At 39.5% G+C, this 22947-nt stretch overlaps 1 protein-coding gene across 2 annotated transcripts in view; it reads right to left on the bottom strand.

Moving 5' to 3' along the window:
* Nucleotides 1–151: 151 nt before the first annotated feature.
* sema3b (sema domain, immunoglobulin domain (Ig), short basic domain, secreted, (semaphorin) 3B) overlaps nt 152–22947 on the bottom strand; it is an 83750-nt gene continuing 60954 nt past the window's right edge. For both annotated transcript variants that reach the window (XM_067591687.1, XM_067591688.1), the window contains exons 5-18: nt 14751–14870; nt 13926–14019; nt 13566–13685; nt 12901–13043; nt 12555–12669; nt 10110–10179; nt 9816–9960; nt 7259–7478; nt 7049–7140; nt 6871–6912; nt 6332–6489; nt 6148–6203; nt 4275–4414; nt 152–3833 (exon numbers count right to left, since the gene is read on the bottom strand). In XM_067591687.1, coding sequence (XP_067447788.1) covers nt 3321–3833; nt 4275–4414; nt 6148–6203; nt 6332–6489; nt 6871–6912; nt 7049–7140; nt 7259–7478; nt 9816–9960; nt 10110–10179; nt 12555–12669; nt 12901–13043; nt 13566–13685; nt 13926–14019; nt 14751–14870 — 2028 coding nt within the window. In that variant the 3' untranslated portion in view covers nt 152–3320. The remainder of the gene's footprint in view (nt 3834–4274; nt 4415–6147; nt 6204–6331; nt 6490–6870; nt 6913–7048; nt 7141–7258; nt 7479–9815; nt 9961–10109; nt 10180–12554; nt 12670–12900; nt 13044–13565; nt 13686–13925; nt 14020–14750; nt 14871–22947) is intronic.

The raw sequence follows: 22947 nt of genomic DNA, 5'->3' as shown, positions 1-22947 counted from the left end.
ATAATTTAGAATCCTGAGTACACAGTATTATTACAAGTATAAAAATATACTGTTAAGATTTTTTCATAATTCATCTTTCACTCAATGAAGCAACCATTTTTATTAAAAACATAACAGGATGAAAGTTTTTAAGAGAAAGAACAAGCATGTCTTGAAGTAACTGCATATTTTTTTATTGTGTTAATCAAAAACAATCTGACATGACATTTCACAAAGACCTCTGGGAGTATTACAGTGCACCATGTTAACTTTGGCCTCCGACCTTTGAACGCTCACCTACACACACACACCTCTGTTCCTTTGCCATTATATACAGAGCTCTGCTTTCCCCCAAAACCACAGACACACACATACATACAAACACATACACACACACACACACACACACACACACACACACACACACATACGCACACACACACGCCCACACACAAGCCTCTCCTTGTAAGCTATCATACAGGGGTGCGTCACATGGCATGGGATACTACATGAGTGTTGATTGGAGGGCTGTGTGAACAACAAAGACTCTAATTGGACACTGTGTTCAGGAGGAGTTTCCCCATTGGCTGAAATGTACAAAAAATGTCAAGGATGAGTCCTTTTCAGCAGAACATGAACGATACAGATGTAAATCTACATTTATAAGAAAAATAAAAATCCACCACAACATATCAGCTTATCTTTGCACATAAATACATAGGAATAATAATAATATTCAACATTGTGCTTTCTTTCTCTCGCTCTTTCTCACCACCACACCATTGTCAAACGCGTTAGCCACTAACATTGGTCATGCATTTTCCAAAGAGCACAAAACAACAGCTGGCTTAAAAGGGAGACTCAGGCAAGTTTGACATCACTACCAAAGTAAATAATCTCTTATCAAAGAAAAAGAAGTATACAACTAATATGTTTTATCTCCATTTAGTGAATTAGAAGTCTAAGCTCAATTGTTTTGTGGTTTAAATGCAGATACTACAACAGCATCCTCCTACAGTTAAACTCAGATTTGATCTGCATCTTTTTGCAGTGAATCCTCTGTTCCTGGATGTGTTGTCAAAATGCAGAGTGTCCCTTTAACAGGCGTCAGTCAGTTCAGTTCAGTCCGGTTTAAATAGTTAATTACATCTCTATAAAGAAGGTATATAAATAACAACGACAATGATTCCATACATCTAAAATCCACTCACAGACCTAGTTTGTGCTGCCTCCTGTTAGTTATGTGAATTAATGAACACACCAAAGCCAAATTTAGAGGTTGTGATGCTATTATTGATATATAATTGTCTGAGAAATCAGTGGCAGCAACACAAATTAGACCATATATGTACCAAATCATACTGACATTTCATTAATGTAAAACATAAACGCATGTTTTATCTTACAAGGCCAGTTGCTTTCTTTCATGTGGATAGACTATGACATATTAAAGTATCGTACCACAGGTAGGCTCTTCATCAGAGCCTTTACACACAATGGACACTAGGGGGCAGGCTACACACACCATGTTAGCACAGACGACCAACAAACAAGGATTCTTTACAGATAATACACAGGAAGAGATTGGACTAAAGACAGAGAGAAGGAAGACCTTATAGTACTAATTGTCCATTAGGAAGAGATGACATTGTTAAGCAGCAAAAGTCAATGATATTAATGACTGTAACACTACATTGAGAAGTGATTACAACAGTGTATCAAGTCAGATGGAAGATGCATTGTGGGTACCGCAGAAGAACACCTCTCTGTGCATTTTACCGTGCTGAATGAGGAGTACATGACCCGCTCATCTCAAATATCATTCGCATATATCTATGTATCACAAACAACATATGCAACAACAGTGTAAAAGAGCAAGGAGTAGAAGTACCGCCTAGAATACAAAAAAAATCATAGTCTCACTCATAAATATCATGCTAATATATACTGTACTGTACTGTAGCCCAGAAACATGGGTTGTCATACTTGGAGTCCACTATGATCTTCCCTCTCATCCTCCTCACTGAATTAATGCTTCACACTCAAACCACCATGTTCACAATTTCTCCTTAATGTTAATGCAAAAGACATTAAACACAGCCAAAAATAAAACCAATAAATAGTGAATTTTAGAGTGATGTCAAAACTCTGTTCTATATGCACTTCCAATGCTCATAATAGTATTTGTGTATGTTATCTTTGCACTGAAAGATGCCTCATAAAGTAACTAAGACTTGTTAAGATATAATCCAGGTCTTATTTGGGTTTTTACTTGTTTTTAGAAATTGATTTCTTCATGCTCCAGCGTTGTCTGTGTATTGTAAACATCTCATCTCTCACTCACATCATGGAATGCCAGTAGTTTTTTCACTCCTCATTATGTAGTGGTTTGGACCAGTAAAGCAACATAATCATATCTGGGCAGATATGACTGCTCTTTAACCATGACTGCATTGTATTGTGTGATTTATTTTGCTGCAACATGCCTCAATATGCCTAAGGAAACCACTAAGAAACCTACCACATAATCAGTTCTGCAACATGCTGCTCTGTTCCACAGGCTGCCCCGCTGCTGGCATCCTCTACCTCATCTGTAACTGCATTGTGTAATATGCACACAAAACCTGTGAAAAGTGAGGTTACTGGAAATATATGTGCCCAGAGCACCACAGGAAGTTGACGAATTCACCTGTTTATGTAGATATAATGTCTATTATCTTTCTGCATGCGCGTGCAAATGCACTTATATAGTTACGTGTGTTTCCAGTTAGAGATCTTTACTTTCCAGTATGTTCCAGTTGTCATGTTTCTCCATTCATTCCCATTATGCGCAACACTCAAGTCCACTATTGTTCTGCACTGGTATGAAATCTTCACGTAAGAAAAGCCATGAGGAAAGTTCATCCAAAACTTTGGAGCTGTTTTTGTTTGAGTGGTGTAGTCCAGAGTGTAGGCTGTTTACATATAACGTGTAGCTGGCATGTAGTAGGCAAAGCTTAATAAAGGTCACATGTACCTGCTTGTACATTCAACTACACTGGTGGAACCGTGTAAAGGGATCGTGCAGAATCAATTTGGGCAGTAAGGCAGCACATGCAGGGGCTGGCCAGTGGGACGAGGACTCAGGGACTGGGGTACCATATAGTGGGGGCATCCATAGATAAATATACACAATAGAGGAGGTGCTGTGTGTGTGTGTCTGCATGTGTTTTTATGTGCATGAGTGTATCTGTGTGTGTGAACACCTCCAGGAGTTCTTGGTCTCTGTCTCTTTCTACCATTCTCCTCCTTTCTCCCTGTATCAGTCATTCTTTTCTCCCTCCATCTCTTTCTCCACGTTGTTACTCCCCTGCACTGCGTGGCGCCCGAGGGTTCGGTTTCCCGTCGTGGGTCCGGCGGTTTCTCCCCTTCCTTATCTCCTGAAGATGCTTCCACTTCTTGTTCGCAGAGCGGACAGCAGGGCCCAGAGGTGTGACGTCCTTCCCCACAGCAGGAAAGCTCTTATCCACTTGGTCGCCACCAGCATTCTTGCGTGCCCAAACTTGCTCACAAATCTGGTCAACGGTGCTCAGGTTGGGGTGGTCCACCAGTTGCATGAAGTCCCGGTACCAAAGCTTTTGATTGGTCATTTGGGGCCCACCTCCACTGCGGGGGTCTAATCGGACAGGGGCATCAGAGGGTAGATTGGAGATGGCAGTGGATGTTGAAGGTACAACTTCCAATGTGATGCCTAGCAAGGTTTGGGTAAAGCCGTGTTCCATGGCGTGGCACTGGTAGACTCCGATATCCCTCTTAAGGACACGTCGAATCAGAAGGCCTCTGTCTGTCTGGAGGACACGGTCATCTAGACGCACCTGGAAAATAGAAATAAGATTAAATCAGATGGAGGAACTAAAATATGTGATACTGCTGCCATTTTTACAGTAAGTATATGTGTTATGACTAATGTAAGTATATCACGTTGCTCTCCATGATCTGTGCTTGATAAAATAAATGTTCTAGTTTTCATTTCAATTCGTGACCACAATGAATGGTTTTGGAAATATGGGTCAAGATGTACTGATATATTGTTCAAGAGGAATGTTTCTGTTTTTTCTTTTCCTTCAGCTAATGATGCAAAGCCTTTGTGTTACTGTCTGTCAAAATCACAACTATTTCCTCATTGCACAAGTTGGTTAAGTGCTGAAATAGTTCAAACACTTCTGTGTGAGCCTAGAGTGGATTTAGGCTATACTACAGCCTCTTCAGACCTCTTATTTACAAGCTCTCACTTCCCTCTCTTTCATTCCTCTCACCTCTTCTCGTGGGTTCTGTGGTTGTTTCTGGAAGGTCCAGGTGACTCTGGCCTGAAGGGATTTGGGGATACACTCCAAGAAAGTGCTGCTTCCCTCCACTCCATAGAGCTTCCTCTCTGCAACACGGTGCTTATGATGGTCTGCAGGGGGCAGCAGAGACAAACACATCATGGGTATACTGTAACTCAAGATGAGCTTACTAATAACTATCCAAGACCAGGCAAGAATGGGAAAGGTGAAAAAAGGAAAGCATAGGGCAAGACATGACAGGACAGAGCAATGCAGAAAGGTCAGGAGAGATACTGCTCTCTGCACACTAAGGACTGGACATGGTAAGACAGGAAAGGTAAAAAAAAAAACAGACAAGGCAAGAGCAGACAAGACAGACCAAGGAAAGATAGGATAGGATAGGATGGGACAGAAGCAAATTGAGCTTATGATGCTTGACTAAGAAACCAAAGCTTACTTTGAAACACTTATCCAATAACTACACTTATATAGATCAGGACGTGTTAAGTTTTGTGATTAAACGTTGTATTGTCCAACATAAGTCCAAAGTATTGGCACCACAAGAACATATGTAATGCACATAAGTTCTTAGTACAATAGAGTCTTGGTTAACTGATTGATGACTGCCTCTTTGTGGCTTCTGATGGGGAAGTTCACTCCAATTACACATAATGACAACCTTCTGTAGGAGATGTGTGAATGTTGTCAGTACTTAGGAAGATTGATGTTTGATGCGTCTAACATTAAACAAATACTTTTATTGTCCTAGCAGAGCTTAGTCATGCATGTTGCCAATATGAGTAATGAAGTTTAGTAATGACAAAGGATCAGTGTCTGTGCCCCAATTTTGACCTTTGCTATAATAAGTTTTCTACAAGACTTTTTAAAAATTCAACCTACATCAACACTAAAATTGGGTCAGAAAAAGATCAATTTCTTTTTCTAACCACCTGCAATACACAAATTATTGGGGAATCAATGGTGTTTAAACTGCCAGACTGACCAGCACTTCGGGGCAATACCATTCTCATCAGGAACAATTACTCTGATCTTCATTAGTTTTACACAACCCGGCTTGCATGCCACATGATGTAATCATATCCAGCAGTTCCTTCAGTTTGAGCGATTAGCCTGAATCGGTTATGTGGCAGAAAGACAGATAGCGAGAGAATGCTGGTATTGTGGTCTAGGAGGACAGAGGTCACCAGGCGTGAAGGGTGAAAGGATTTGGGAGTTTTTTGGCACAGGGACATGTCGGATGCCAAGAGCCTTTGTGAGTCAGAGTATGAGCGGACTGAGGCTTTGTTCTTATTTATTGAACATTCCTCTTTGGTGGTTCAACAGTGGTCAACCAACAAAACTGCTCACACAAGGGAAATTTCAAAACCAGAGCGTTCAGAACCAAAAACAGTCAAACAACACAGCAAGAGTAGATGCATCAACAAACTACCAATATGTTTTTTTGATCTGTGGATCGAGTATATGTGTAGTAGATTTGGTTTGATCCTCTGTATGTTTCTTGTCTGTTCAACCATGGTGGCTATCTCTCCTCATGGAAACAGCATAGTTCACTATCTGTTTATTTCAAACTATCTACTGTTGCTGGTGAAGGAGATGTAAAATATATCACTTCTTCACTTCTTTCTTTTAGACTTTTGCCACAGAAATTCCTGGCAGAAGAGAGCATTAACATAAACTTCATATAAAAATGACAAAGATAATTTAAGAGATTAGGAGATAATTTGGCATACTTAATGGTTGTAACTGTCATGTAATCATTATGTATTGTAGATAAGCTATAGCTGGACAACATGGGAGACATTATCAAATTAATGCATTGTTTATAATCAGCAGTGGATCTTACCTCCAGAGCACAGAGTGTTAGGGTCTCCATTCCTCACATCCTGGCGACGGAAACGTCTGTAAAACATTACAAACATAATCACATTATCACAATCAATATCTACAGTTTATCTATACAATTAGGAATTAGTACTTTAATCGTGTCTTTCTTATTCATTAGTGTCACTAGAGTTTGTGTCACAGACCTCTTGGTGTTTGGTAGGTAGCGAGTACAGGAGGTTCCATCCCAGGCGCAGTATGGGTCTCTAGCCAAGCAGCATTCGGCACAGGCCTTTCCATACACGCTGCAGCGGTGAAGGGGAACCTGGGCAATGCCTGTGTCTGAGCCCAAGTACAGCTGTTGCTGTGGGGACGCAGAGGGTGGAGGGACAAGTTTCAAAATAGGATTTCAGGACTGTTCCCACATTAGAGTCAAACATTTATGTTATGGAATTTTCCATCTTTAGAGGTTACAAATTGGGTTATACTGGGTCAAGCATGGGCTTTGAGGTCACAAAGTAAGCAACATCAAGTCTTACAGAGAGACACTGCCTCTCCTTGGATATGCAGCTATAAAGATGAAAAATTCCATAACAAATTATGTCAAGTTTAGTAGTGATCTCAGTCTGGGATTATGACCATTGGACAATCATCAGTTCAATGAAAATAACTGATTCTGAATTCTCTGAAAATGGGAGCCACAATGTTTCTCTTCTTCATTAGTCACAATATAAAACAGACTTACCCGTTTTGAGGAGATCTGCATGTCAATGATAGATGAAGCATCCTGAAGAACAGAGGAGACACAGCAAATGAATACCACATTAGGAACTGAATAGTTAAAATGACCATATAATATACTGCACAGTACATATTATAAGTATTGTTATCTACAAGAATTCACTTTTTCATAGATTTCTTACTTTGAAGACCTCCAGCTCTTCCAGTAGAAGTTCCTCCATGTTGTTCCAGCTCTCCTTGGGTACATTGATCACCTTCAGTACTGTCCCTTTGTCTGAAATAGGCGATGCAGTCCATCAAATTACATTTTCATATTTATGTTTTTTCTTTGTTATTTTCAGAATTTAATTGAATTTTGATTTACAACTTGGAATTGGAAACAGATCATTCACCTGTGCCAATAAACATGACATCATACTGTCCATCTGCAGCATTGACTCTGTCCACAGCGATCTGTGTGAAGCTGTAGTCCACGTTTGTTCTTACGAAGACGGGCCGTCTGCTCATAGGGTAGACCGGGTTATACATCAGAGGATGGTGACGTGCAAACTGGATCACATCATCTGGGAAACCTTTTGTGGACTCAAAGCTGCCAAATGTCTTGCTGGGACACTAATGGAGGACAATAAAGAAAAGGTGAATTCACATCCCAATAAAATGACCTTGTTTATCCAAACTTGAAAACAAAAACAAAGCTTATCTTATCTAAAAAGAGATCAGCACAAAAATAACATTAGGTAAAGTATGTTGTAATTATTGTAGGCATTTTGCGGTGGGGATGCAAAATGGTGCAAACTTCTTAAAACATTAAAAAACAATCTCTGTAAATAATACTAAACACATTCAATTGAAACCTTTTCAATGGCAAATTTTTCCCTGGGAAATCTTGTGTGCACATTTCATATTCATGAAAAGATTTAGGCTGCTGACCAGCAGTTCAAAGTAACAGTATGACACTTCTACTGTAAAGGGTTTGTTACAGCTCTGCTAAACAGGACTGACAATGAGTTCATGCACCTCTCAGAGACTCTTTGGCATTAAAATATTCCATGACTTATATTTACAAATGGTTTTGTGTTTTCTCTGCATGTGAACTGAAATAAAATGTCTGATTTGTCAACGTTTCATTTGCCCTGAATTACACAAAGCAACAGGCTACAGTGACGTGATTATGGTGTGATGGGTCACAGGGACGTAAAAGATTTACTCAGGTCAGAGTCCAGCCTCCCTCTCTAATTAAAAGTCCACTTCTGGACTACTTCTGGATTATTCCAGGATACGAAAATACTAAAACATACAGTATACTTTTCCCCCCTCTTGAATTATGATCTTTTCCTTTCCTGTTATTTTACAGCATAGTGTTGTTAGTATAGTTCATATCTTACATTATATACTGTAAACATTGCATAGTTTGCTTTTGATCTGATTCATGCATTTTAAATGCTGGATCTGTTTTCTATACAATTTTGCATAATTCACTTGTAAGCATGATTATTTCCTTTTAATTTGATATGTTCCGCTAGTTTTACAAACCCAGAGAGGTGACGATGGTGTGAGAGAGGTTTCACGGTACTATAGGCCAAATACAATTACTATTCTGCAGTCATACAATGGGAATTGTTCTGCTGTGGCAGCAGCAGCTGAAGCTCTGCATAACAAATCCTGCTGATGTTACGCTTGTGTGTTTAGCAGAATGTAAGAGCCCTAATAAGCACACATTGATTGGGAGGATTGTGGAGAGATTTTGAATAAAATGAGGTTTAATACTGCAAGTGTATGAAGTGCCCATAAGATTTATATCACAAGGATATTACAGGAGATTAATGTATCCATATTGCTACAACTTTGTATTTTTACATTGTACAGAGAGCAGTATCAACTATTGGGTTGAGAATATGATGCTGTTAGATCTATTACTTAAGATTTAAATAAAAGTACCAATACCAGAAGTTTGAAGTATAGTATTCTATGAAAAGCATTCATCATTTTAGTTAAACCTGCAGCAAGCATGTTGTGAAAAACACTGAAATATCATCACCTTTTCAGTTGTTATGGTGAACCTTTTAGCGAACAGTTGCTAATTTACACATCCAGCAGTCACAGAGCAACATAATCATTCATTTGCTTCTGTCCAACTAGCAAATGCAAATCCAATATTCTCTCTCCTTTAGCTCTGTTTTTTCTCTATACCGACTCCTAGGATAAATATCTTTTTTTTAGCTACTAAATGTTCCACTATGGTCACCAGCAAGTCACTAACTGTGTCTGTTTGCCGTTTGGCACTGGGCAGGTAGTGTACAGTGGGTTTTTAGAGCCTTTTCTCTGAAAACAGCTGCCAGCTGTGGCTGAAAACAGTGAGAATGAACCAAAACAGTTAAGTCGCAGTGCCCGACATTTAAAAAATGTGCTGAAACTCATTATAAATTTCCATAGACCTTAGGGGAGCTGCAGTGTCGGGTGATAACTCTCTGTAGGTTCATCACTACGAGTGACACCTCAGACATTACACATTGTCGTTTGATACATTATCATTATAAAAAACATTTATTATAGCTGGTTTAAGTAAAGGTTATGCATCCACAGTCCTCATTCAGACTGTGACTGTTGTAAGATATTGATATATGGAGAAATTTAATGTTATAGCCTGTTTAAGCTGATTTTAATATAAAGTACTTTATATTCCATTGAGTAGTTTAATATATGACAATGCATCATATTTTATAAGCTGACCATACTATCGTAATTATGAAATGTAACTGAGTCATTAAGTAAGTACTATTTCCCCCTGAAATGTAGTAGTATAAAATGGAAATACCCAGAAAAGTGCAAGTACCTCAGAGTTGTACTTGAGTACAGCACTTGTTTAAATGTATTAAATTACATTTCACCGTGGTTATGAACTCTCTCTGACTCAACTCTATTGATGGGTCTTTACTGTTACTGACATACCATTCCTGGGCGGGGATAGGGGACTTTTCCCTGGAAGGGGACCCACTGGTAGTTGGGCCCCTCTTTGTGAGCGAAGGGCCCCAGGAAGGCCCTCCGGATGTCATTCATGGAGTAGAGACACACAGCTGAGCCTTTAAATACACTGCTGCTGGGGGACAGGGAGAGCTGGGTTAGAAACATCAAAACACATATAACACACACACAGACACAGACACATACTCATTTCTCTCTCTCTGTTTCTTCTGCAGACAGACACAGACTCACACACACATATCGGTATAAATGGACTCTGACCTGGAAGTAGAGAAGACCGTGTAGACCAGGGGATTCTTTCTGTCCCTTGTCTGTAGCAGGAATACATCGCCTGAGGACAGACACACACACTCAGGTCAGGTGGTGGTGGTCCAGAGGTCAAAGGTTGAGAGAAAGATAAACAAAGCCCTATGGCCATGTCTAACCACTTTAAAGAGACGTTTCACTGATAACTGAGGGTCATGACATGGAACAAAATCCACTATGGCCTCAAGCAATGGTTTGTAAAATTATTTTGAACAAGAATTAGTTCCATTAAAATATTTTGTCACACTTGTCAAGTTGGAACCTGCCACAAACAAAATGCATTTCTGAGTCTGAAGGAATGAATAAAACACTGCAGTTTAAAAATAATATTACTGCTCTCACTACTATTAAAAAGTAACATGTAAAATAATTTCAATTTTCTCCAGATTCTTGTCACAAAGTGACAGAATCACATCTGGCTCCATAACACTCATGTCTGTCTTGGTTCAGATCAACACATATTTTTACAGGGAGGTCCTTTCAAAAGATTTGGCCTCAGGTGTGGTCAGAAAACCTTTGGTCAAGATAAGAGACTCATTGTTCATATGCAGGAAGGTGATGGACAGGTGTAGCCTAAGGTAGGGTAAGAATTTGGACAAATTTTTCCACTTAGTTCACCTTTCACATCGTCACAAGATAAGCACAAAGACAGATCATATTATAGCCCAAATACACATGGTCAGAGAGATCAATATAATTACTGCAGCTGCTGTGCAAACCACATGACTGCAGATTTGATGTTTCACTCTGTGAGATGTGCTTTAATCAAATATTGTGCATTCTTTTCATAATTCATCAATGATTCCTTTAAGTCTGAATTAAAGGGTTTTATGGTAGCATTTGAAGAAAGATGTATTTAAAGTTAAAGGACATGTTTATCTGTCAATGTTTTACTTCTTAAAATAAACTACTTCATTCAAACATAATCCTGTTTTGGTGATTAGTTTATATTCTTGGACAAGCAAGCTAGAGCTCAGATGTATGCTTTGCTGATATTTTAAGCAGCGTGTTTCATTTTTAATATTACAAAAGAAAAGGCCTTTTAGGATGAGGACTAACCTTAGTGTTTGGGGAACGTATCACTCTGTCTGATAAGTTTGGTTGGGGTTACTGGAGTACAATCTGCCCCAAATACAATAGAGCAGGACAGATATGCTAACATTAGTCTGCACACTCATATATTGTATTAGCATACAGGACCAGCTTCCACACAGTGGGGCAATACTACACAATCATGTACTAGTCGTGAATGAGGCTTTTACATAACCTGGTGCCCCAGAAAATGGAGTTAGGTAATTAAAAATGCTCTAGGCCTTGTCACAGCAGATGAACACATTATTTAATCCATTTCTTATGCTTGTGTTCTTGTGATCTTGTGTTTTTGGTCTTGAAAAGGCTAAAAACATACTATTCTCTAACTCTTAAGATACTGACTATTGCTCTTTCAATTTGGAGATATCAAAAGCTTGACAGGCCTGCCATGCCTGATAGTTGCTGAGGTATGATTGGACAATCACTGTTCGCAGGAAGGGTTTAGGGTTTAGGGTTTAGGAAGTTCAAGGTTTTTTTACTGTATAAAGTTTTATAGTCATACACAATGTTTGGTGCAGTTTTCTCTCAGTTTTGAGTACTTCTGAGGAAAATGCTTGGGCGAACTGGCACCAGATGTTTGTGTAACAACCACTTTGCGTTTAGAGTGAAATTATTTCTTCTTTATCATAAATTCTTCTGCCCACAATCTGAGCTGTAGAAATTTAGCCTTGCTTCTGGACTCTGTCTAATGAAAACACATTATTTCTTTTTGTCATATGAAGACTCACCAGAGTCAAGCCTGCAACTTACTTTGAACCCACAGCAAAAACACTGGCTTTGGATCAGGCCAGAATCTATTACCAATTAATCTCTTACTCATGCTTTCTCCAAGTCTGCAGGAATGTGAGGCTGAATGGTAATCTACAATTGAGGTCAGAAATCCTGGTTAATTTATTATGCTTTCCTCAATTTTCTCTCCCTTTGCGCCCTCAGAATGTGTTTCTGGGTAAAAATCCAAAGAGGTAAGGTTGGAAAATCATCCCAAATTTCAACTCTTTGTTTGGCTTTTTCCAGCTTCTGAAAAATCTGATTTCTTTATCGTACTTTATGATTGACAGAGAATAAGAAACCTAGATCAGTTTTGCCACTTGGACATTGAGGCCAGGATGAGGTCACAGGTGGACTTTCTTCAAGCTCAAAAACCCATGTGTGAAGACTTTCATTTGAGCTTCCTGTCAGGTTTTCACTTTCAACACCTCTTATATTACATCATTATAACTTTAGTCATAAATGACTTCAGCAACTGTAAGAAAAGTGCAGTTGCAGATATAGTATCTGTCCTACAGACTGTGTGCACAGTGAACTCACGCAGCTCGTCAAAGTACGTATCGCTGCCGTCGGCTCCTGGTACCGAGCAGATCAGACGGGTCTTGAGGAATGTCGTCCACTTGTTCACCAGACTTCGCTGACCGCCCATGTCGTTCTGATTCAAGACCAAACATTAAAAAGCTGGTTAACAGGATCACAAAAGGAACTTGTATTTGGAAGGAAGAGAGTAACAGCAGTGTCATTACTGGGCACCAACCAATTTTAGTTTTTAGTCATTTAGATTTTTCAGAATATTATGTGATCTGTCAACTGGTGCAGGCTGTTGGGTTTTTTCACACCCAGTTTATTTAAAATACTGAACCTCAGTGAGGAAACAATCTCTTACCCTGCAGAGTTGTCCAATACGGGAGTAGGTGGACTTTCCCAGTCCCTGGGCCTCAACTGCCGTCTCCCGGAAGAAGAAAAATACCTTATCATCATCTGGGTTTTCACTTTCCGGGACCCAAAAGGAGCCAACAAATTTTGGTTCTGTTAGACAGAAACAAAGATGAAGAGTACCAGTTATACCAACATTTTCTCCAAAACAAGATACTTGTTTTGTACTATTTGGAAATTGCCCTCCAAATAAAAACAACAGAATAATTTCAGCAAGTGCCCCAAAATGACATACAGTATGTTTACATTCAAGTGAGAAAGCCCACTAGCAGCCCTAGTAGGACAGGGAGTAGGTCGGGTGAAAGATGGGTCAACAGAGCCATCTGACTTTAACACGGGAGACAGCTGTTTGCTTCCTGTTTCCAATTGCAAATCAGCATTGTTGTTTTTAAACCATGACCACGGTCGTCCCCTAACCTTAACCATGTGGTTATTATTGTAATCATGATGATGAATGCCTCCAAACCTTAAAGCGGTAAACCAAGATGTCTCATCTGGTGTGCATGGACCAACAACGCTATTTGTCTTTATTTGGGAAGATTTGTTGGAAATTATGAATAAACTCAATTTAAAAGGAATGGATGCCTAATCTGACACACAAACACAGACACTCACCATTAAGCCAGCGTGAGTCATGCTGTTCGGTGCGGATGGAGGGGCGTTTCCCCAGGCTTCTGAAGATGGTAAAGTCTCGTCCCATTAAGTCTGTGGCCACGCCTGCATACAGCTCATCACCTAGGAGACAGAATTCATCAATAACTCATCAATAGCAATTGATCATGTGAGCTTTAAAAATGACTGGGTCTATATCATCCACCAAGATCAGCTAAAATTATGATATGAAAATGTGAATACAACAATAATATATTTCCAATAATACACTTTTGTCAGTGTACACCCATTTTTGGGATGGTTAGGTAAAAATTGACAGTTGATTGATAATCAGCGCATATTAAAATGCATGGGTTTGGTTACCGACGAGCACAGATGCAGCATTGTGACGAGGATCATACGGACTCTTCCCTTTCCCGTCCTCCACCTTAGAGGGGTCAATCCTGAACACATGGTCCTGATGGAGAGAGAGGACAGAGGGAAATGGACTGTGATCACACATGCAGTTAGTTTTCTCATGTCAGACACATACTGTAATTCATTTTTATATCTGTTAAATTTAGTTTCACGCTGACCAATTACAAGGGGGAACAAAAGTCACATAAACTGAGAGAGATCCTGTCATCCCATCAGGTTTAGAGACTTTGGCAACATGAAGGAGTCAAAACAAATTTGAAACTGGAAACCTAAGCTAAGCATGATTTATTTGTCTGCACTCTTTGCGATAATTGTTATTCTCTACAGCACATGCCCAGACTCCTGTATGACTTGAGTCAATTTTGTTATGCTAAGCTTTCCAAGTGTGAGTAACTACTGGATATATTACTGTTTTGAGGTTCTTCCCTGCAGTTTGTTCGGATTATGTTCTCACTTATAATGATGAGTAAAGTAATTTGGTTGGCAGAGGACTGAGGCTTGCATTTAAAGACATTGGAACCAGTTATGTCTGCGTGTTCTGAGTTTAAACAACATTTTATTTGAGTAGATGAGAACAAACAATGTGCGAAGTGATTTAAATATTCTCAGTGTAATTATGTAATCATGATGTAACTCAACTTTATATCATAGCTATGATATATGGTTGAGTGGTCTTTTAGATACTTAATGAAGTGTCTCCATACCTTCAAATCTTATCACGCACTTAAATAAAATGTGTGTTTGTGTTGGTTTGTTTTGTGTATTGCTCACCTCCATCCTGTGTCCCACCTCGACGAAGGCACAAGTAGGGTGGAAGGCCCCGGTTCCACAGGCGTACAGATGGGTGCGGTTATAGTGGTGCACGATCTTCACATAGTTCACACAGTCGGACTGAAAGACACACAGATACACAGTGTCAGTGTTTATCTATGAATCACAATTTAAATGATGATCTTCAGGGACATTTTTATTGATTTGGATTTTTCTTTTTTCCCTTCATGCATCATCTAAATACTGCTTCAGTGCAATAAAATGCACTGCAGGAATAAAATTCTGCTGAGTAAATACTGAATCTTTTTATTTAATTGTCATGGTCTGAAATGGTCAAATTCAAGTACACAAAGTCTTAAATTAACAACCAAGTGAAGCATTCAGTTGTACAATGTCAACCATACTTTGGGTCACTAAAACCCTGGAAGATTCACAAAAATAATACCGCAGATGTGACCTCAGTTAGCTGCAGCCCAGTTTACTAGTGTAAGAATACATTAACATGACATGAAAAAAAAACACTGTAAATCCAAGATCCACCAACAAAACCTGGACTCTCTCTCTCTTTTGGTTTAGTGGTGTACATTCCTTGATCCTCTCTCCCTGTCTGCCTGTGACAACACTGTCATGTCCTCAGTTCCACCTCCAACACACTGTTGTGACAGCCTTTGTGCCCTGGCTGTACACACAAATGCTGACAATGTATGCGTATAGGAATGTGTGAGCTACGCGAAGGTCGATTGTGAACAGTAGGGCACAGCTGTGCTGCATTGTTAGTCTAGTTAAAGATTAATATCTAAACCATAATAAACTCAAATATAATATGGCCACAGTGGGACTAATGTTTGATTTTCCAGTTTAGTTTTGGGGATCAAGTTTATTTTCTACGCCTGAGTTGTGTATTATGCTTGACATTTGTTAGACACATTTGTGGGCACATGTTTTACGCTGGCTTAGTTAAAACATTTACACGGTTACATTCACAGTTAGACGCAGAGAACCCGTGAAGAAGCACACATGCACCCAATAAATTAACTCATTTCACTTCCTTTTAAAAGAATAGTTGGACATTTTTGAAAATACAATGCCAAGAGTTAGAAGCTTTATGCTAAACTAAGATCTGTTGGCTAACTTCTTTTCATCTAACTCTTGGCAAAAAAGCAAATAAGCATATTTCCCATAATGTCCAATTATTTCTTTAATATCAACAGACTTGCTTGGCATTTGTTTACTATTTGCTTCCCAAGTGTTGTTTTTATCCGTAGGCTGACTTAAAGTTTAAGGAAAAGACGGAGAAAACTGGCACTTAATTGTCCCTCTCTTTACAACAGACCACTTTCAATGCTTTTTTTTTTTTTTTTAATCTCTCTTCTTCTCTTGACACTAGGCTATTGACCCACAGACACATCTGTCCATCTGGGAGTCGGGTTACGGTAAGCTGGATCTCAGGAGATTTCTGAAGAAAAGATTTACAGTACAGTAAGAGCAGATGGACAGACTGAATGGTTCACTCTCCTTTTCCAGTCCTAATCTTAAGTCCTTATCTTGAACACTGACACCTGGTTTTGTGGAGACTGGCCCTTTGTTCAACCACAGTATACCCATGAAGTGATGAGAACATGGGCATTATCAGTGCCTCCTAACCCTAATATAAATGAATTTGATTGTCTGTGCTGTCATTACATACATTTCCCTAAACCTAGTCTACTCATTAAGATCTTGCTCTTTATTCACACTACTGTAAACGCACTCTAATTCTCACATCAATCCTAACTATCCCTCCCTTTCTCTCTTGTCTACTTTTCCCCAGACAGGCCACCGTAACATCTGTCTGTTGATCAAGTTACAAACACTGGCGGACCCTCAGGGGCCATTGTAGGAGAGATAAAAGACATGAATCTGATCGTCAGCAGCTGACGGGGATAATGCACAATCACCCCTCTGTATGTGTGTGCGTGTATCCTAGATAGCACAATGCGTTATGATTCTTCTTAGTTTCATTTGTTAGTGTTCATGTCTTTATTTTGACTTAATTCAAGTGGCTTAATGAGCTTGTTTTGCATATTATTTGGCTTTTGTCTTAATCTGATGATCCAAGTTGGTCAAAGGGTCTAAGTTTAATCAGAGGACCATGGCACTTTCCTCTCCCTATATATACTCTATCTATCTATATATATATATTTTTAAACAACTTTTGTTTGTTTGTTTTTATTTTTGTGTGTGTATTTCAGTTCTGTTCTTAATGGGTTTTCTTATGTGCCATGCAGAGTGGGGGAAGGGAGGGAGGTGCAGGGACTTTAAGGTCTCTGTTCACTCTATGTTTAGATACAGATGTATGCAAGAGTTGATGATTTGCATAAGGATAAAGAATGTTCCTGATATATTCAATCTACCCTTTAGTATTGACAAATACAAATTTGATCACAAAAAAACCCCAAAACAAATATTCGCATTTTTAAATTTTATAATTTTTTACATTTTAGAAAGTGGATAGTCGTTGTCATGGTGCATTCTATGATTTTCATGTTTAAAGTTAATCATGAATGGAAGTCATGTTAAGGTACATTTCTAATTTCTTTCTGTTTCTCCATCTCTCTGTTATCTACACCTTTACTCTCTTCTTTAATCTGACATCTTTACTCATTTCCGGATCTTCTGACTCTCAGCTTCACCCGAGGATGACAGACAGACAGGCCAGGTTATAAAAGCAGTGGCACAAGCGGAATTGTGGCTCATTAGGCCTCACACACACACACACACACACACACACACACACACACAGCCTTCAGTGGTTTACAACAAAGGCGTGCCTTGCAGCCTTTGAAACCCACCATGCGGTTAGAGTGGGAGTTGGTGTGTGAACACAGAGGTGTTTCTGTGTGTGGACATGAGAAGGTGTTAAACCAATCGATCGGCTGATTAAGCTGTTGACAAACACAGGAGACTTCTGTTTCACATGGAATAAGGGGGCACACACGCTCCAACTTTGCCACCGCCCTTAGGCTGACACACGCATTTACACTGTGAATGAACATACACACACTGAAAACACACATCTCACCAGTGACCATGTTCGTCCTGTAAAACATACTCATGCCAAGTTTCGATCAATCTTCTTCCTCCGAATCTCCAGTGGGTTTCTGAAGCAAGACCTCCTCCTCCTCAATCTAACCCCTATTGTATTTTAAGCCCTTAGTGTGTATATGTGTGTGTCAAAGGGCAATCAGCGGAGCGGCGGTTTGACAAAGTCAACCCTTTGATGTGACAAAAGAGAAAGAGAGCAGGAGGCTGCGGAAAGGAAAAGGTAAGAAGAGAAAAGACTCTTGAAAAACCTTGAAAAGATCAGAAAGGAAGGAGGAGAACGAGGGAGGTGAATTATGCCAGCAATCACATTACCGTGGTGTGTGTGTGTGTGTGTGTGTGTGTGTGTGTTAAAGGGTTCACCGGTCAACCTTTGACCTACCACTCACTCATTAGTTGAAACAGTGAGCAAAACGCAGGCTGTGACCTCACCACAGCCTGAGCTTTAGGTCTTGCCTTCATGTCTTATAAAGCTGTATTGTTCTGTCGTGGATGTCTTTTTTTCCCCTTTTCTCTCTTTATCCTTTCCACTCCAGAAATGATTAACCCAATCTACCCATTTATTATTCCAGCCATTATCTGTCCTTCTGCTACTGCTCTCCATCTGTCTGTTTGTCTTGCACAAGCTAGGTTTTTTATTCAAGCATTTCAATGTGAAATATTATATGTTGAGTTATAATATTAAGTACAAACGAAAAGTACAATTTGCTCAATATTGCAAAGCTTTTTCATGATCCCCGAAAAAAATATTGAAGGTCGAAGGTATTTCTTCAATTTGGACATCTTCAAATTATTCTTGCCAAGTATATCTCCACCATAATTATGTCATAAGTTTCGTTTTAATATAATAGAATACAGTCACGGTTAAATGGGCATAGAATGCTGTCAAACACATATCATTTATTATATTTAGACAGATTTAATAACAAAATCTGCTGATATTTGAAAATAACTCCCTTCATTTTCCCATTTATCCATCAGTGTATGTGAGAGAAAAGAGTCTCAGCAATCCAGGAAAGTTTAATAAAGTTAATGGCTGAGAGCCTTAGACTGAACACACAGAGCGATGGCGCACAGTGAACAACCATTAGATACACAATACAGCAGAATGTAATAGCCCAGGAATGCCTTTGATCACTTCTGTTGGACAGGACAATGTAACAGCGTTGACATTTGTGTTGTCTCTATGTTGAAATATTTCTCCTGGAACAGGCTGATTTCTAGACTCTGACCTTCTGTAAAATGTAGTTAAAATAATATCACAGAGGAACCATCGAAGCAGAGGGGATTTCCTTCCTTCTTATTAATGGGATGGAAATGTTCTGTGGGTGTTTGCTGTGTGTTCAAAGGTGAATTCCCACACACTGATGATCTGAAAAACACCAAGCTACATAATAATTCAAAAGTCAAATGATTTACACTCTGTGGTTTTCATCAAGCTTCGCATTCACACATTTGGTGGCTACTGACCCCCTAAGCTCGATAGTTGAGGGTTAAGTTCCTTGCTCAAGGCCACTTCATCAGGGCTTAACGAATCTTCATATCTGTGCAGCCTGGAGAAGCAAAATTCCAGCTTCAGCCTTGTCAAGCCGATACAAGGATGACATGCTAGTTCCTGCTATGTAACTGACCATAAACAAAGATCTTTATTAGCTGTTTGAACAAATTAGCATCACTGTTGTATTTCCTGAGAAGATGGTCATTACATATCAAGAAAAGATTATTTGCGTGTCAAGAAAATGTTAACATGGATTATTTTTTTTTGGCAATTTGCACAAATGACCTCAGTCCCAACCCCTTTAACCAGTCACGATTTCCCAGTTGGTCCATAGATTTTAACTGGTGATCTGCTGGTTACAGGACTCATCCTGCTGCTCAGATAGTTTCATATCTCAGAGGTAATTAATAGTTTTATGATTCACCCTTCATCCGTCTTCATAGGTGATTTGTCTTACATCATAAAAGGGTTTAAAAGATGTACAGTACTTTTTGACTCAATAATTTAGGGAGAATTATACATTTCCTAATCACTACTGATTTGTTAATGGGTCTTGGAAGATAGAGAAAATTACAAAGTGGGTGTTAACATAATGGCGTAAACATACAATCTATCACTTCTGTAGGTTTCAGTGTGGCTCCAGCTCTACAGTGACGCGTCAGTCGGAGTGCTGAGTCAGACTGGGTGTCTGGGTGAAATGTCATCTGTTTACTGCCACTGTCTGACTGTGTTTATGTGCATGTGTCTGGGTTTGTGTTAGTGCATGTTAGGTGGCTTTTCTGTGGTCTCTGGGTGTGTGTGAGTGATGAAGTGTTTATTACTTGTCTTTATGTGGGCAACTTTAAGACCATCACATGCCTACGTGCGTAAGTATTGAGCTACAATGATACTGTGTGTACTGAACTTATTTTTGTGAAATAACCCAGCAAGCTTTTGCTATGTCTAAAAACAAGGTTTTGATGTTTTTTCTTTCATTTTGTCTTTTAATAGTTGTCATTTTAATCATTAATCATCATCTTTAATACCTGGCTGCTTTTCTAGCTATTTGTCTCACAGAAAGCATCTGGTATCTTATCTAATATGACCGATGAAACTCTTAAAAAAAGGAATTTTCCTAATAAAACACTCTGATACTCAAGTCTGCGTTGAGTTACTAAACCCCCTTTTTTTTACATCCACATGGCAGTTACTGTATGATTACAGATTACTTTAAGGTTAAAGACAGATTGTGGTAAATTGTGGTTAAGGAATACAACCAATAACTAATCCACTTCTACCCAATGGGAGTGATGGTTGGCATTTGCTTCATCAGAGCCTATTTCACATCATGACTGTCCAGCTGTGTGGAAATGAGAAAGGATCCAAGGTTTGAATTTATCTCTCTAGCTCTCTTTTTTTCATTTGTTACATAACTATTTCTGTCATTTTGCATGTGCACAACCAAGTGCAGCACTACGAATGCCTTCCAGGAGAAGCCATCACTTATCACGTCTCCCCCTTCACTACGACGTCCAACTTTTCACTCCGCCTTCGAGTGTGGCTGTTCGGAACAACTAAACACTTTTAATTTCCAATGTGAAGTATCTAGTTCTTGTCGAGCATTACCTAGTCCTTAGCCTGGTTACAGACCTCTGAATCATGGTCCACTCCTACGATGGTTGACTGCAGTGAAACAAAAATGGCTCACTGGCTTCCCACCAAAGAACACTGTAGACTCAGTTTGATTGAGCGCCTGGCCAAACTAGAAGTGACGCTGCCATGTATTGAATCCCTGTGGTGTTTTCCAAGGCACCATCCCAGAGAACAAATGAGATACAGAGAGAACATGGGAAGAAGGAGAAAGGAGGACTGAGACAGAGAGCAAGGAGAGTAAGGGAGGAGAGAGCCAGAGAGGGAGAGAGATGTTGACCTCTTCCTTCAGAGAAACACACTTCTCTGTAATTAGGGTCAACGGTGTGAGGTCAGCTAAGTTCTCAGTGTGTGGGTGAGTTTTCACCCAGAAAATAGAAGACTAAAGAAATGAGAGGGGAGTGTTTAACAAAGGATAAAAATAACATATCCAGGGCCAGAAAGGAGAGAAGAATGACTGACCAGGGGAAAACTCAGTTCAATGCATCATTTGTCTTCAAAATTCTTCCACTTTTTTCTTTTATTTTCTTATCTCTTTCTCTCTCCATCGAACCTTCCTCCTCCTCCTCCTCTGGAGCAATTTTTCTAATTCTCTCCGCCACTCCCCGTCTCCACTGTTACTCTCTCTTTCAAACACACACAGAATACATACACACAGAAACCTGAGCACACACTCAGACAGTCTCCTGGTCAGGTGAAACTGGAGCCTGGAGTTTTGTATGAATGGAGCTCGTTGTCTGTCTGCTACAGCTGTGTAATCACACTGATGAAGGGTTTGTTTTACACACACAAAGAAACACATGCACACACACACACACACAATGGATACATACATGAACAAATGTACACACACTGTTAAACATGTGAACATAAATACAGTATATATTAAAATTTGTGGCATGTCAGCACACACTGATGGGAAATCACTGTTTCATACACACAGTAGCGCACCTACACACACACAAACTGTATGTTAATTGTGTGTGATGTAATCCTGGGTGGTCTATAGGCTCCTGGTGGCCTCTACATGTCGGTCAGTGAAGCGGAGCCTGCTCTGCCCGGACACATTTAGACACATAATCATCACATGGAGTATTTACTCGACATATTCTTGGAAACTAAATGTTTCTCTACTGTGGATCAAAATAGAAAATCTTGATTTTTAAACCTTTTGGCAGCCAATAAAAAGACTAAGGGAAGTAGCAGGGTGGCCTTTGTTTGGAGAAACGGCCCTGTGAATATTACAGTAGGTCATGAGTTCAATCCCTGCAACATGTAGTGTATGCAGCAGCCATGTGTGCTGTCAGTCAGGTCCCTCCCTATACTCTCATCTTGGCCAGGCCGCTCTAAATAGCCCTTCCTTGTCGCATTAAATAAGGTTTAATCATGTACTGTAACCTGATGTAACCTAACACATGTTTACATGCAGCAGGTCAATAATTAGATTTTCCCTCTAAACTCAACCTTAATTTGGAACCATGGCATGGAAAGTACTGTAGTTTAAGTGTATCAGTGATATAAGATGTTTCTGGAGTTAACTGTTCAGCTGTGAAACTGACTTATTGGAGACAGACTTTAAACACCTAGAATGTGATACTTGTTGAAAGTCTTTGTGATGCACATGTAAAAACCCTGTTTGAAACCCAACAACGTGTATATATGGTCAAGAAATCAGGTTTCTCCACCAGAAATCTAGCTGTGCCACAGTAAGTGGGTTTATCTAATTCCTTGTTGATGTTTAAGGAATTACTGCATGAAGCCAGCTGTTGGTGGTTGCTGTAAGCTGCTGTCAAAAAAGAGCAAGGTCTTCGGCTCAGTATCAAAATGAGCAGGTCACATAGGTTTTAATACAAACACATTTTGAGGAAGTGATCTCACCACAGGGAAGATCCAAAACAGAAGAGCAGTGGGAGGGTTGCACCTTTTATTATATCTGTTTAAACGTGGTGTTTCTGTCTTGTGATGACTCCCATGACTCCAGTGGATAAA

Source organism: Thunnus thynnus, chromosome 6 (assembly GCF_963924715.1).
Source record: "Thunnus thynnus chromosome 6, fThuThy2.1, whole genome shotgun sequence".
NCBI classification, from domain to species: domain Eukaryota; kingdom Metazoa; phylum Chordata; class Actinopteri; order Scombriformes; family Scombridae; genus Thunnus; species Thunnus thynnus.
Note: the sequence above shows the minus strand (reverse complement) of the source record. Positions and strands in the feature narration are given on the sequence as shown.